A 14411-nucleotide genomic window follows, 5' to 3' on the forward strand; every position below is an offset into this window, starting at 1 on the left:
TGCCAAAGCCAGTTAAATGCATTTACTGGTTTCATGAGGCCAAGGTAAAGGTTCTTGTATGCTGAGCTGTTTAGGACTGATTCTGGTCTTTGACGATTGAGTGAAGAGGGCAGACGTGTTTTTAGTATCTTTTTTTTAATTTCCTTTTGACTTCTCTGTCATTTTGTTTTAAATTCTATGTGGAAAAAAAATTTTAAAAGGACTTCAGAAATGAACTGAACAGAGTAATCCCACCAAGTCAAACTGATAGTTGCAATCTTTCTGGGAAAGAGTGATCTCTTCCAAATTCAGTTAAATTAAAGCATCTTGTCTAAGTTAGTCATTTGGGCATCTCCCGTAGCAAGCAGGGAAGGACAGTACCCTCCCCAGAGTGGAGTCAGTCAACCTACTTCTTTCCCCTGAATAAATGAAGACCTACATGATCTGTTCAAACTAAACACCAATCATTGAGTCACTCCTTTAGAGGAGTTCTATCTCTTCCATGGCCTTTGACCTGTCTGATGATGGGTAGCCAAAGACTCCTATGTTCAATGAAGTTGATAGTTTTCTTGCAAGCCTTAAATCTGCCTTCTGCTGAGTTTAAGTACTTTGTAGTCCCATAGTTTTGATACTTTGGTTTTAGAATAAATATCCTCTCATACTTTGCATAACTTCTTAAAGTTGTCTGTTACTCTGCCACTCAATTTTTCTTTTACAATGCAACTTAAAAAGAGGGCAGTGTTTATGTGAGTAGATCTGGCTTCCTCACAAAACCAGATCCTGTTTGCTTTTCTTACCCATGTGAGCAATTGCCTTTGTCATTTGATTTTTGGAAATCAACTGAGCGCTGTTTAGTTTTGGGCAGATGGGATGTCATTTGTAGCATGTGGAGTAGTGACGCAGGACATAGTACAGTGCCACTGGGGGGTTTCTTGATTTCACTGTGCTCCTTTCCAGGTTTTGCTGAAGTGAATGAGGAATTCCCTTTTGTCTGAAGTTCATGGTGCCACTGGCATGGCGCACAGGAGTATTACTGAGAACACATTTGGCATCAAAGCCTCATATAAGTCACTCTCCTTACCATGTGTATATAAAAAGCACTGTGAACTGCATTTCTGTTTTTATGGGGTATAACCTCATGCAGGACAAATCTGTGAAAAGCAACACACAAAGTGTAAGACACATTTTGGATTTTCACCTGACTTAATACTGAATGTGGCAACTGCATTCACCGCCTAACTGCTTGTGTTGAAAGTGGGCAGATATGTCTGATCCATTTCAGGAAATTTTGAGCAGTTCTAGTGAATCCATAAACAGATTCTTTCAATAGATGTAGACATTTTTTAGAAGTTCTTTTCATGCAGTTTAAATATCTGGTGTTAAATTTCTGTTTCCGTTTTCAAGATAACAAGAACTATTCACATCTATTACTGGTTTCTAGTCCCCGAGGTTAAGACTGGGAAAACAACAGTTCACAGTTTGTTCATTTCAGAATTTAAGGACAAACAAATACTGTGATGAATGCCTTAGAATACATCATGACCATAGTTTTTAGAGATAAATTCCGGAATATTCAGGAATTGAGTGCTTAAAGGTAACTAAAAAGTTAGGAAGGAGAGATTGTAGTACAGATAACTATGCTTAAGTGGTAAAGGGGACCATGCGTATTGGGCCCCAAGTTGTGGAGTTCTCACTGCATGGCTAAAAAACAGATAGGAGTTGAATTGGCAGAAAGGGGTTTGCATTGCTCTATACAGGTAATGAGTGGCTGAGTATAAGAAAGAGGAAAGATACCAGGCAGATAAGGCAGATGAAGCTTTAGGTGATGTATATAAAAATCACCTAGGTGTTTTGCATGCTGCAAGTTAAGTGCAGCATAACTTCTTTGGTAGTTCAGGGCTAGTGGATTATGCAGAGTCAATATCTGTGACAAGTTTACTCTGCACACTGGTACTCTGACTTCAAAAATGCATTCTTCTGCTGACAAGTTTGAAAGAATTTCATACAATACTGCTCAAAGCTTGTGTAGTCAGGTCAACTGACCATGCTGTCCTACCAATAAACAGACTGGTAGAAGTTTGCATCCTGTTTCCCAGTGTTGTTGGTTTCATTCCCTTACCAAGGATTTCCTTTTGAAAATGTCATTTAGAGAGACAAGAACTTTTTTTTAAGAAATAAAACATAATAATAAACCCAAATAAAAACAAATGGGCATTGAGAGTGAACCATGCACTGTTTTACTGTGGTTTACTCTTTTGTCTGCTAATTGCTTTCTGTTTAATACATGGATATATAGCATTTCACATTAAAAGGTCTATAGATTTTCTTAGTAGTAGCATCCCTGAATACATTAGAACAACACAATTGAAATAATTTAAAAGAATTAATTTTATTTTCTTATTAACATCTCTTTATATAGCATATATGCTGCTTATTTACTTTGTGCATGTCTAGTTTTGTCAACTTTAGCCAATTTAGCCTTTTGTTTTCTTAAGGCTTTTTTTTCTTCTGTTTTGTGCTCTTTTGCTTTAACAATGGAATTCATGGTAATGTTAAACTGTGGAAGTTTTTCCCTTCTAAAAGTTACCTCTTGATCCTTCCTTGAGAAAGACAAACTGTTTGGTCCCAACTCTACCTGTGAAACACAGAAATGTATTTTCTTACAAGGCTTTAATGTGTCAGTGTCTCACAAATCATTACAACAATACTTGATGCCAGTAACAGAACCACAACAAAATATTTTGCATCTGTTGCTCTGTCTCTCCTCTGCTTCACCATCACCATCACAGCTTTGGACTCCTTTCAAGTGCTGCCAGTACTGGTCCATCCTGGGAAGTGGTGGCAACATCATCAGTGCTCAGGTGTATTTGCAGCCTTTAGCAAGGCCCCTTACATTGCTTTTTCAGTGTCTGACAGCTAGGCCCTGCAGGATTACTCTCAGTCAGGCTGCTTCTTTTCAGGTTGCTTGTACTTTCAAGGGCTTAGCCTACCCTGGGTGATTAATTAGGACTCAAACAGCACATAAGTTCTCAGTGCATCCACCACTGTCCAGAATAATTGTGGCTATAGAGTAACCTGGAGGTCTGTCAGGAACAGCAGCCCCTGGATTCATGATAAGCGTCAAAAGAGAGGACGTTTTCTACAGCAGCTGCTTTGTTATTCTTAGGTTCTCCCATGAATCTGTAAGAAGCAGGAGTTTGTACTCAAATTTGTATTGGAATTATATACTTTAAAAAAGCTGAATTAAAGACCTCAGGAACTGCTGTGATATTGCAAGCATTTATGCAGTTTACATATGAGATTGTATAGCGTATCAAACAGTACATACTCATTTATTTTTGCAATGAATATTTTTTATGTGAAGGGTTATTATTTTTGATATGTTGGCATCACAATTAAATCTCATGTGTAGATAGATTAGATTAGATTAGATTAGATTAGATTAGATTAGATTAGATTAGATTAGATTAGATTATTAAGCCACTGAAGAGTGAATAATTTATACTGTTGTAAAGTATAAATTTTGAAGATGAGTTGTTTTTACTTAAACCTGGAAGTGAGATGTTAATCTTAGACTTAGATTCTGTAGGTCTGGCACGAGCATGAATTCAAAATGCAAACTGAAATACAGTCTGTAACAAGCAGTTTGTGAGCTACAGTAAAGACTGGATTTTGTTGTAGCTCATCTTGCACTGTGTACAGCTGGAAGTTCAGAATAACATCTGGGCTCCTTTCATTTGAATTAAAGAGAATCAATATTCAGGCATAAGTTTTATTGTAAGTTGAGCAAATTAGGGAATCTAAAAAGATACACCTGTTCCCTGAGAAAGGTATTATAAAGAAAATCTAAAAAACAACAGATGCAAACACACTACCAATGAATGGGAGCATGTTTAATTTGTACTATGAACTGGAAGCTTACAGAAGCTTACTGGAAGCTCACAGCACTGTATAGCGGCAGTGTACATGACTTTGAAAGGCAGTGTACATTTGCTTGTTGAAGGATCACATGAGAGCACTATGAATAGGTCAGACAGCTATTGCTGATCCTAAACAATCTGTCAACGACTGTCTTCATAACAGGCCGTGTTATTTTTCTGATTTGGGGGTGACTTGTCATGTCCCTCGCCTGCCCTCGGACAGCGTTTTTAGTACGGCAGCACACAGGCTTGTGGTTAGGCACCACCCAGCTGGTATTGTCTCTCCGTAATGCCAAGGCTCAGTATGTGGCCAGTTTGGATAAAATCAATTGCAGTGAGATTGTTCATGGACCTGGTGAGGAATTAAGCATTCACACTGGTGAACTGGAGGGTAAGTCCTGAAGAGGAGTTCTGCTAGGCAGGATATAGTTTGAATTACAGAGTCTTACGAGATCCTTTTCTGGTCCTTGTCTGTTAAAGATAATCTCTCTCTGCGAAGAAGGTGAAAGAGGAATGACGGTTTGAGGGCAAAAATAGAAGCACTCTGCTATAAACAAAGGTGCAGAGAACATCTTGTCAGGTTTTTTTTTTCTTGAATTAAAACACTTTAACAACTCCATTTTTTAGTGGCTTGGGTGGCACACTGAGATTTACTTGGCCTTTTCCTCTTTTGGGCACAAATCTTGGTTTCTGTTGAAAATGAAAACTAGTTTTGGTGGTTTCATCGGAGCAGACATTTGTCTGCATCACAAAACCATTCAGTCTGGCACCAGAGCTTCTCATTGCCTGAGTGGGGCCCAGTGCAGGAGAGCAGGGTGTTGCAGGTCAGGGCTGCAGTCGGGACTGAGCGTTGAACGCTTGCCCAGTCAGCCCACTCTATCGGACTTCAGCCAGTGCCATTTACTTCGCTTTCAAGAGCATCTATTTCTCCCTGTCACTTTCTCTCTCTTCCTCACGCACACTTAAAGAACAAAACTTCTTTTATACAGCTAAGCATTTTAAATAATTTTTCCAAGTCAGAAAGGGAGAGAGACTGGAAAAAATTACAGCACAAAGCTCAGCTTGCAGATGAACGATTGCCTTGTCATCCTAATGTCCCCCTTCCTTCCCTTAAACCTCACTGGTGAGTGGGCTGTAAGCAACAATATTGGCTGGGCTCTGCTGGAGTAGGCCTCCATAACAGGACTTTTCTGCTGCCTTTCTTTCATTGTGCAGTTGCTTCTCTGTGGTAGCTCTTTCTGCTCTGTGCATAGCAGATAATGAGTGACTTCCAAGTTGAAAACATCTATCTACAGAACATCTACCTGTCCTAGATAAACTAGTTTATTTTATCTGATGATAAGTTCTGCCTTTACTGCTGTTTGCCTGAAAGAGATTTTTGCTGAAGACAAAAGGTGATCCTGCTACTCTTTCCTGGAAGGGTAGCAAAGCAAGAGAAATGTACACAAACTCCAAGAACCCATCAGAAAGTAGAGAATAAGGATTTAAGACATAAAGTTGCCATGAATGCTGTAGACATACCCAAAGCTATTTTATTTAATCAAGATTGCCTCTGGGCTGGATGGAGCTGACTGGGCTTGCTGGCTGTGCTGCAGGCAGTGCTGTGCCCTCAGGCTGCATTTTTCCAGTACCGAGGTGGTTCTGTTGGGCGCAGTCGAAGTCTACATTATGTTGCAGTCTGCTGTGGAGGCATACGTTAAGTGCTGATAGACACTGGGGCAGCTGCAGCTGGAGTACATGTACATTGTGAAGCTCTTGAAGACCCCATGTGCCTCTGAAAATGGAACTTAGTTCTTTCATTGCTATGTGGTTCTACAAATGTTGTCAGAGGAAAAATGCAATTTAAATACTTTGAATTTAGTGGCCTGTTCATCTGTATATGTGTGTTTTTCCCATCTGAAAGTGTTTTACTAAAGCTCCTTTGTGCAAGAAAATTCTACATCTTAAATACCAGTTTTCAGAGGCATGGAGAAGTGGGTGATTGCTGATTAAAATGAGGCAAAGCAATATGTCCTGAGCAGAGGGAAGGAGCTCTATCACATGTTTCAGAGTGGGAAGCTCTATTTCTTGTTTTGCCGTATGGGACTTGGTTCTCTTAATGCACGTGTTCCACTCCAGTTGCCCAGCTATTGTCTTCATCTGAAAGATGACGCCTTTGTTCCCATACATTGGGTATTTGTGATTCCAAGTTGACTAGTCTCTGTCAGCAGAGTTACTATGTCCACATAGTAACTCTTTCTTTCTTTGCATCAAAATCAAGAAAGGAAAAGGCAGCTAATATTAAAAAGGGTAAAACTATTTTTTTCAAGGAGTACTTAGTTTATAAAGTTGGGGTGAACAAAGGACTTGCTGCTGAGTGACTTCTCGAGAACACAAGGGTCTAAGGCTGCTGCTGAAATTTGGAGTAAAAGGACAACCAACTGTTGTTCTTCAATAGTTCTAGGTATGGGAGGCGAAAATTTTCTGTGCTTATGAACTTCCAGGATTAACCTGAGCCAAAGGCAGTAAAAGCAGAAGTTGTTCAGGTTCTTCTCCCCTTATTTGTTAAGAAACCTCAGCCATGGCTTGTGATAGTCTTGGTATCCCAATCTTGTGGCGTTTACATAAACACTGTCAATACACAAATTCTGTGTTGGTTTTCTGTCATGCAGATAAATACCTTTCAGAGTTAGATTGGGGCCACCAAACTCTTTTCATCTGTGTTTGTTCTCAGACTTGTGAAATCTTAAAACTATAGTGTAGTATTATGCCACTATTTACCTAACAACAGTCTTCTAAAGCATTTCTCCTACATATAAATCAAAGGCTCCAATTCTCTTTCTCTGTTATGCTTAAGCTAGGAAGTAACTCTTTTGAGGAAGACACTGTTCCAAAGAAAATTAAAGTAAATCCATGTTATTAGAAATCTTTAGGAGGTGAGGACTGATTTTGTTCAGTGCTATGAGTGACCATTCAGGGATACATATGTATGCCTGTTGGATTAGTCCTACTGCAGTAAAAATAACAGTTAGCCCTTGGATGCATTGGCAGCAAGTATATAATTCTTGGTCTTCCTTTTGACTATGATCCAGTTAATTTTACCTACTCATCTGTTTGACAATAGCCAAGAGAAATTATGTCCAACAGATTTTCAGATCTTACAGTCAGATCTGTTGTTTGATACTTCTTGCAGGTGGCTTGGGCTGATGGACCTGTTCTCCATCGTTGTTATCTCAGTTTGCTCAGGAAAAAATGTTTATGCTACTTGAAAGCAGAAGACTTCATGGCAACTCTCAGAGCATCTCAAAAGCAAATCAAGTATAAGGACTTTCTGGGATAATTGCAATTTACCGCTCCGTAGATGCAATAGTTTTTGAAGTAATAACTATCTTTCCTTTAAAAGTATTACGTATTCATATTATAAAATGAAGGTGAACTGAGGTTGCATTTTTCAGATTTTGTGCTGTAAGAAGCTGTGGAAACCTAAAGGTCCATCATCTAGTTTCGTGTGTGCAAAAAATGCCAAAGTATTTTTGTAGTAAGGCGGGTATTCTGCTGGATTATAGGAAGAGCCACTAGGCACTAAATACATAAAACAGAGACAGAGATTGTCTCTGCCGATAAGCTTCTGGTTTAGTACAATGAACTTGAAAAAATGTCTGCATTAAAACCCAGGTTTTCTGTTAGTGTTCTTCAACAGTTTTCCAGTTCAGAGCGACATGTTGGGCAGTGTGTGACTCCAGCCAAACATCTTGTTAAATACTTGCAGGATTTCCCATAGCGGATCTTACTTTAATCAAATAATTCAAACTTTTCTTTTGTAAGTACAATAGAAGGGCAGGGCTTGTGTTTACAAAGTATTCAGTATGGAAATCCTGTATTAATTGTGGTACGTTTACTTCACTTAGGGCAATGTCCACATAGTGACTCTTTAAATAAGAGGCCTTTTGCTGTTCCCTATTCCAGAGAAGCAGTCACGTGCAATGTTGACTCGTCACAGACAGAAAATAATGAGGAAATTACTTCAGAGATGTGCAATGTAGGCAGCAGAGATGTTCCTAATTAACAAAGACAATTTTATGGGTGATATTCTCACAGTGAATGTAAAAGAGTACAATTTATAAAAGGTAGTTTTATCCTTGTGGAAACTACTAAATAAAGAGGCCGTGTTTTTCTCAATCTATTTCAAGAATGTTTAGCAGGAGTAATGCCAGATGTTGTTTTTTATAATATCATGGATTCATATAATCTGTGACTTAAATTACTATCATTCTGAGGTAGCGGCTATATTTTCTGTGATTAAACACAGTGTGCTTCTGCCTAGCCCAGTGCAGAATTTGGAGCTTTTATGATTGACAGTAAAACATTTAGAGTTTCACATAAAGAGTATATAAAAAGAAAAGATAGTATTATTACTTGGTGATAATATTATTACACAGTAAAAGGTGATCAGAATTGTGCTTCTCTGAGTTCTTTATTTTGCTGTGCCAGAAAATGCCAGAATCAAAATAACCCACATACAGAAGCATTAACAGAGAGTCAACGTTCTCCTCCACAGTGAGTTGGAAATTACATGTTGCTTCTAAGTTTAATACAGTGAAATACTTTTTCCTTTTTTTCTTGAGTAATAACTCTGCTATAGTTGAAAGTATATTTTTGCCAGTGTATTAAATAACTAGCAAAAGGGGTGTTATAGAAGATTTTAGGTTGATGTAGGTCAACACAAAGGAATCATACAGTTGGAAATATTTTCCAGTGTTTATGTTCAGATGTTGAGACCTGTCTGGCTCCTCTCTATTTGCATGTGTCGGGCTTATAGGCAGTCCGGCTACATTCCATGTTGAGATATATAAATATATTGCAGATTATTAACCTCCAGCCAAATACCAGCAAATTTCACTTTTCAGGAAGGCTTCTGACTTTTCACGAAGCTTACCTACCGTGTACAGGACATGTACACCCCACTGAGGTAATCTTAGAGAACGCTATTTGTTGTTAAGAGAAAAATGCCAACACATTTTCTCTTACAGTCACTGTCTTACCATAATAATTGTTTGTTCAGATGATTACAGATTAAGTACAGATTAGTCTTCAAGCAGAGGTAGGGTGACAGTCTTTCCATGTTGTGGAACTCTGATTCCTAATTTATTACTCACTGAAAAGTTTCCTTAACCTAAAATGAATGTGCATGTATACATTTTCAAAATATCGTGGCTAATAAACAATTTTTCAGTGTCAGACCAAAGATCAGGATTTGGGATTAGGATTTAGAAAATCCTGTCAAATGAGAGCACAGCCTTACCATGGTAAATGTCAAGTGAAAAATACTGCTCTTTTAAACATGAATTACATTGTTCCCAGGTGATTATGCCAATTCTAGTGTTTCCTTCTCTTGTGAAATACATTGAGATTTAAGGTGAGAAGTAAAATCTGAGTGCAAGATCTCATGTACATGTTGTCCTCGTCTGTTTGTCAGATGTCCTCTGGGAAAAGCAGGGGCCCCCAAGGTTTTGTGTATGATCAGTTGTCTTCAGATCGTGCATAGAAAAGCCTTTAGTCCTTGAACAAACAACAAAAATATTACTGGATAACATTACCAGAAAACCTGCTCTTCTTAATTCTAATAAAGTAATTCTAAGGAAGAGGATGAAAGATAAAAGTAATACAACAGTGTCACTGATACAATGTTGGAAAAAATAAGCCATAATATCAACACTAGTTTGGTCTGTTATCAATGAGAGATTCTTAAGTTTAACTGTCTAAACCTTTTTCTCAGTAACTCCATTCATTTTTTAAATCTACTGTCACCTAGTAAAAGTAGTGATTCATTTTTCTGCCTTGCCTCAGAGAGAAAAACAATCTGATCTTGGAATATAAAATTAAATGAATAAGCATATGAGTAAAGTATGTGAGCAGGGAAGAAATGTCCTTCTGGCTGTTTAAATGGTTTCCTGTTAGGATTTTGTAGAAGTGGGACTTGAGGGAGGATAGTGAAATCACTGGTATGAATATAGGTGTGAAGCACAGAAGGATGGGCACAAGTTTTTGAAAAAGGTAAAACAATGGTTAAAGCTGGCATAGAAGGTGAAGTGAAGAGGATGAGAGAAATCCTGCTTAAAAAGAGAAAACAGTAGAAAATAGACTAATCAAATAGGAATGTGGTATTATGAAGAGTTTTGTAAATTAGTTCGGTGTTGTGTAGCAAGGTGAAATGATAAAGAAATTCCAGTACAAGAGTGACCAAAAGTGATGAAAGAAGTAGTGACATCTTGTGCACAAAGCTTTTTTCCAAACTTTATGCTGACTCTGAAGGTATTCCTTGTGTCCAGGAATTTGCAAGAGGAATCAGTGAAAAAAAATCTGTTTCTGGTGAACAAAATCAAATTATAAAGCTGTGTAATGGTATATGTGGGAATTATGTGGAAAGAAACTGAAGGTACATGCAAACACTCTTTGTATTTTTTTAAAAAAATATTTCCTGCCTTTTTTTTTTTTTTTGTCATGACTATAAGTACCGGAGCTTAGAATGTGGATAAATGCCATGTAATTTTCTGTATTAACTCAGATTGTTGTGTCAAAAAAACAAATCTTTTCATGTAATTATTTTACATTCAACAGCTGATGAGTTCTTAATAATTAATCCTATTTCAGAATTCACAAGTGAAAGACTGAGATGATAATTTTGATATATCAATTGTTATCTGATAAATCAAGATACATTTGGTCTACGTTTGGAAGGCTCTTTTGCATTCTATATACTGTAAGAAATTTAAATAGATGTGCTTGAGATGCAAAGTAGGTCTATAGTGGGTCATGTATGCTTACCTCTTCTGTTCTTTTCCTCTCCTCAGATTGTTTGATGTGTGCACCGTGTCACGAACAGACAGAGAGACCAAGTTAACATTAGTGTTTGAACATGTGGATCAAGACTTGACTACTTACTTGGATAAAGTTCCAGAGCCTGGAGTGCCTACTGAAACTATAAAGGTATTTAAGGAGAAAGATTTTAGGAGATAATATTTCAGAGATAAATCAGAGAGACAAACTGTGTTGTGATCCGTGTGATGTGATCTGTGTTGTGATGTTTAGGATTTTGTTGCGTCAAAATTGAGTAGTGCCCAGTTTGGGACATGAACTGCAGCACAAAGTAACAGATACAATCTCTTTGTGAAAATGCTGCACTTGTAGTTTTATTTCTCTTTCAGAGTTCTAAACTTACTGAATCTCTACTGTTGTACCAAATGTAGCATTCAAGCACAGGAAGGACAGAGACCTGTTGGAGAAAGTCTAGAGCAAGGTCACCAAGTTGATTAGAGGGGTGGAGCACTTACCCTACCAGGAAAGGCTCAGAGAATTGGGATTGTTCAGCCTGGGAAAGAGAAGGCTTAGAGGTGAACTAATTGCAACCTTCCAGTACCTGAAGGGATCCTACAAGAAAGATGGAGAGAGACTATTTACAGGAGCACATAGTGACAGGAAAAGGGGGAGTGGCTTAAAACTGAAAGAGTATGTTTAGATTAGCTATTAGGGAAGAATTCTTTACTGTGAGGGTACTGAGGCACGAAACAGGTTGTCCAGAGAAGTCATGGCTGCTCTACCCCTGGAAGTGTTCAAGGCTGGGTTGGATGGAGCTCTGAGCTACCTGGTCTAGTGAAAGGTTTCCCTGTGCATGGCAGAGGGATTTTAAAAGTGTTTTCCAGTACCAGTAATGCCATTCTGTGATTCTGTGATTCTGTGAAGTCATTAAGGATGACCTTTGCTTCCAGCTGCAGGCAGATGGTTCTGTTATTGTTTAGGCAGAGACTACTTGAACCTTCCCTTGAAGGTGAAGTGCTGTATATTGTTAGAATGGATAAAATAAATCCTGTGCTCCTTATCCCTTTTCCTTTGCCTTTTATTTCCCCAAGAGACTACTTTTGTTTTATGTCCTTCTTGCCAAGAGAGTTTGTGTACATTCTGAGAGCAAGAGATGTTCATTGTGGACCTGTGGTGCACTCTGCAGAGGGTGGGCTGACGGGTGGGGAGAGGCATGACCAGCTGTTAGAGAAGCTGGGAAGGCTCTCAATGACTGTGAGAACAATAATGAAGCTTTATTGTCAGGTTATCTCATATTCTGCATCTGTAAGAGAGGACCCTCCCTAGGATAGGATGTGCTTGCATTATTGTTAATAAAACGCATATACCAACTCCTCTGCTTTTCTGGGATTTTCACAGCAAAGTGCCACATTGAGGATCATAGGTTGAAGTGTTTGACAAAAAGTTTATACTTGGGAAGGGAACCAGAGGGACTGATGTTGCTACATTTTGACTGTGTCTGTTTAACATTTCTTTTGATTTTTTCATTTTTGTGAGGAGAAATAATTTATGCTTTCAGAGATCCATTATCTTTCACATGTATAAGTAATTTCTAGAAGTACGTTGTATCATCTTACTCTTGCAAAAGTCCCTAGGGAGGAAAAGAAAACACGAAAACTACTGAAAATTTAGTTGTTTTTATAACTTTTTTAACAGCTTCAAACTTAGGAGGTGTTTGATCTTTCAGTATAAAATTAGAACTAAAGTGGATAAAGATTTATTCATTGGTGTCAAAGTCAAATATTTATAATACCAGTCAGTTCCAGCAACCATGTTTTTAAGCAATTGTAGTGGATAAAATAAAATTTTTGAAAAATTGATACACCTTTGATTCAGTTAGAAGGCTGAAATGTACCTGAAATGTATCATATTGTAGGATTATTTTATTATAATGCTACTAAGGTTCTGTTTTCCTCCTAGGACTTTGAAGCTACTTATGTGAACTGTATTACAACTTAACTAACATTGTGAAAATAAGATGTAAGGCATCTTGACTGCCATATTATCTAACTAAATATATTGAAATTGATGGGAACTGAAAGACCAAGCCTCTGAAATCTCAGTTTGAAATATTTTTTGATCTATGTTTCATTTAAAGGAAATACAAAACCTGAGCTGAAGTGTTTGTGATTTCCAAAAATTCTGTTCTGAAGTTGCACTATGAGACTGTCAAATATATGTCTGAATATACATTTCATGGAGATTGTACACTGATAAGGAAATCATTGTGCTTACATTCAAAAAGCACTATTCTGCACACATGGTTTACTAGTTAACCCAGTTACTATATCTGATATTTTGGCACAATAAAGTAGAAAAGCCACACAGAAACAAAGAGGAGCAATTTTGGTCTTTTATGTACAGTGCAAGCTCCACTGCAACCAGTGAAATTAGTGACTGTAAAATTCAGTTTGTGGTACATAATCTCTTTTTAAATGGGTGAAGAAAAATGTAAAATTGCTGTTTACTTGGTCATTGCTGTTGATTTCAGCATTTTCACAGTAGCTGATGTGTTTTTTCTTGAATCCTGTTTGGCACAGGAAAAGAGAGAGATTTCTTAACTTAAGTTGCGTCCTGTTGCTTCATGTTTATGTCAAAACACCCAGTTTATGGAGGTACTTTTGCTGATAGTTAGGGCTGATTCAGATGAGGAAGGATCTCAAGGCTTATTTTTAGTATATTTCAGTGCCTTTGTATACAATCTTTATGGATATTGCTGAGAGAAATTGAAGCAAAACATACTTCTCTTGGCTGCAGGGAAATACTACAATTTTGTAGCAGCTGAGCATTTAACCCAGAGCACATACATCGTTAAATGACTAATCTGACTTTTTATAGTTTGGCTTTTGAGGTTAATATGGATTTGTACTTCATTTATTTTCCAGAATTACAGACAATTTGTGTAGAGTATTTCCCCTCACCGCCAGCACAGTACAAAACAACTGCCAGTATTGTAAGACCATCTGTCAAAGTTCTGTGTGTGTCAGCAGCACAGAAGTGCCAAATGAGCCAAGTGCTGGATAGCTTGAAGTTGAAGGATCTAATATACCTCTTTGGCACTGTGGTGTAAAATCAACAGTTGTGTAGTGGACCTTGAATGACATAAAATTACTATGAGAGAAGGATCAGCCCCAAAAGATCTTTTCTGTGCGAATTGACTAACATCATTACATAACATTTAGGGAAGGAAGGCTCAGCTTTTGCTGGTTTGGGGCATGCTGGGGTTTTTGGTTACCAGCTGCCAAGAAATAAAAGTGACATGGGTACCATTTGAAGAACTTCCTTTATTTTTTCAGGCAATAGTCAGATTGTAGCAGACTGAACCATATTGATAATTTAAGCACAACTAGAGCTTGTGTCCTAATGCTGCTCAGCAATGCCTTTCTAATGCCTAAGGCCCTGCAGTAGGAGTCACCGCAGAGGATGTTTTAGGAAGATACAGACAGGTATCCATAACATGATAGAAGAGAGGTAGTTTTCCTATGAGACATTTGCTGGTGATGGGAATGCACACCCAGGATGTAGAGCAGACATGCTCACTTCCTCTTTCTGTCACCAGGAGTGTGAATGCTCTAGTCCATTTCTGTGGCTCTGGTGTCTGAGTTCTAGGTTATTCCGGACAGAGGAGTTTTAAATCTTTTCTGCTTAAGCCCTTCCATTATTAATTAATAGAGTTTA

At 38.0% G+C, this 14411-nt stretch overlaps 1 protein-coding gene across 3 annotated transcripts in view; it reads left to right on the forward strand.

Annotated features, from left to right (window-relative positions):
* CDK6 (cyclin dependent kinase 6) overlaps positions 1 to 14411 on the forward strand; it is a 139098-nt gene that overhangs the window by 22794 nt on the left and 101893 nt on the right. For all 3 annotated transcript variants that reach the window (XM_063412254.1, XM_063412273.1, XM_063412263.1), the window contains exon 3: positions 10730 to 10865. In XM_063412254.1, coding sequence (XP_063268324.1) covers positions 10730 to 10865 — 136 coding nt within the window. The remainder of the gene's footprint in view (positions 1 to 10729; positions 10866 to 14411) is intronic.

The sequence above is a fragment of the Prinia subflava genome, chromosome 1, assembly GCF_021018805.1.
Source record: "Prinia subflava isolate CZ2003 ecotype Zambia chromosome 1, Cam_Psub_1.2, whole genome shotgun sequence".
Classification (NCBI taxonomy): Eukaryota; Metazoa; Chordata; class Aves; order Passeriformes; family Cisticolidae; genus Prinia; species Prinia subflava.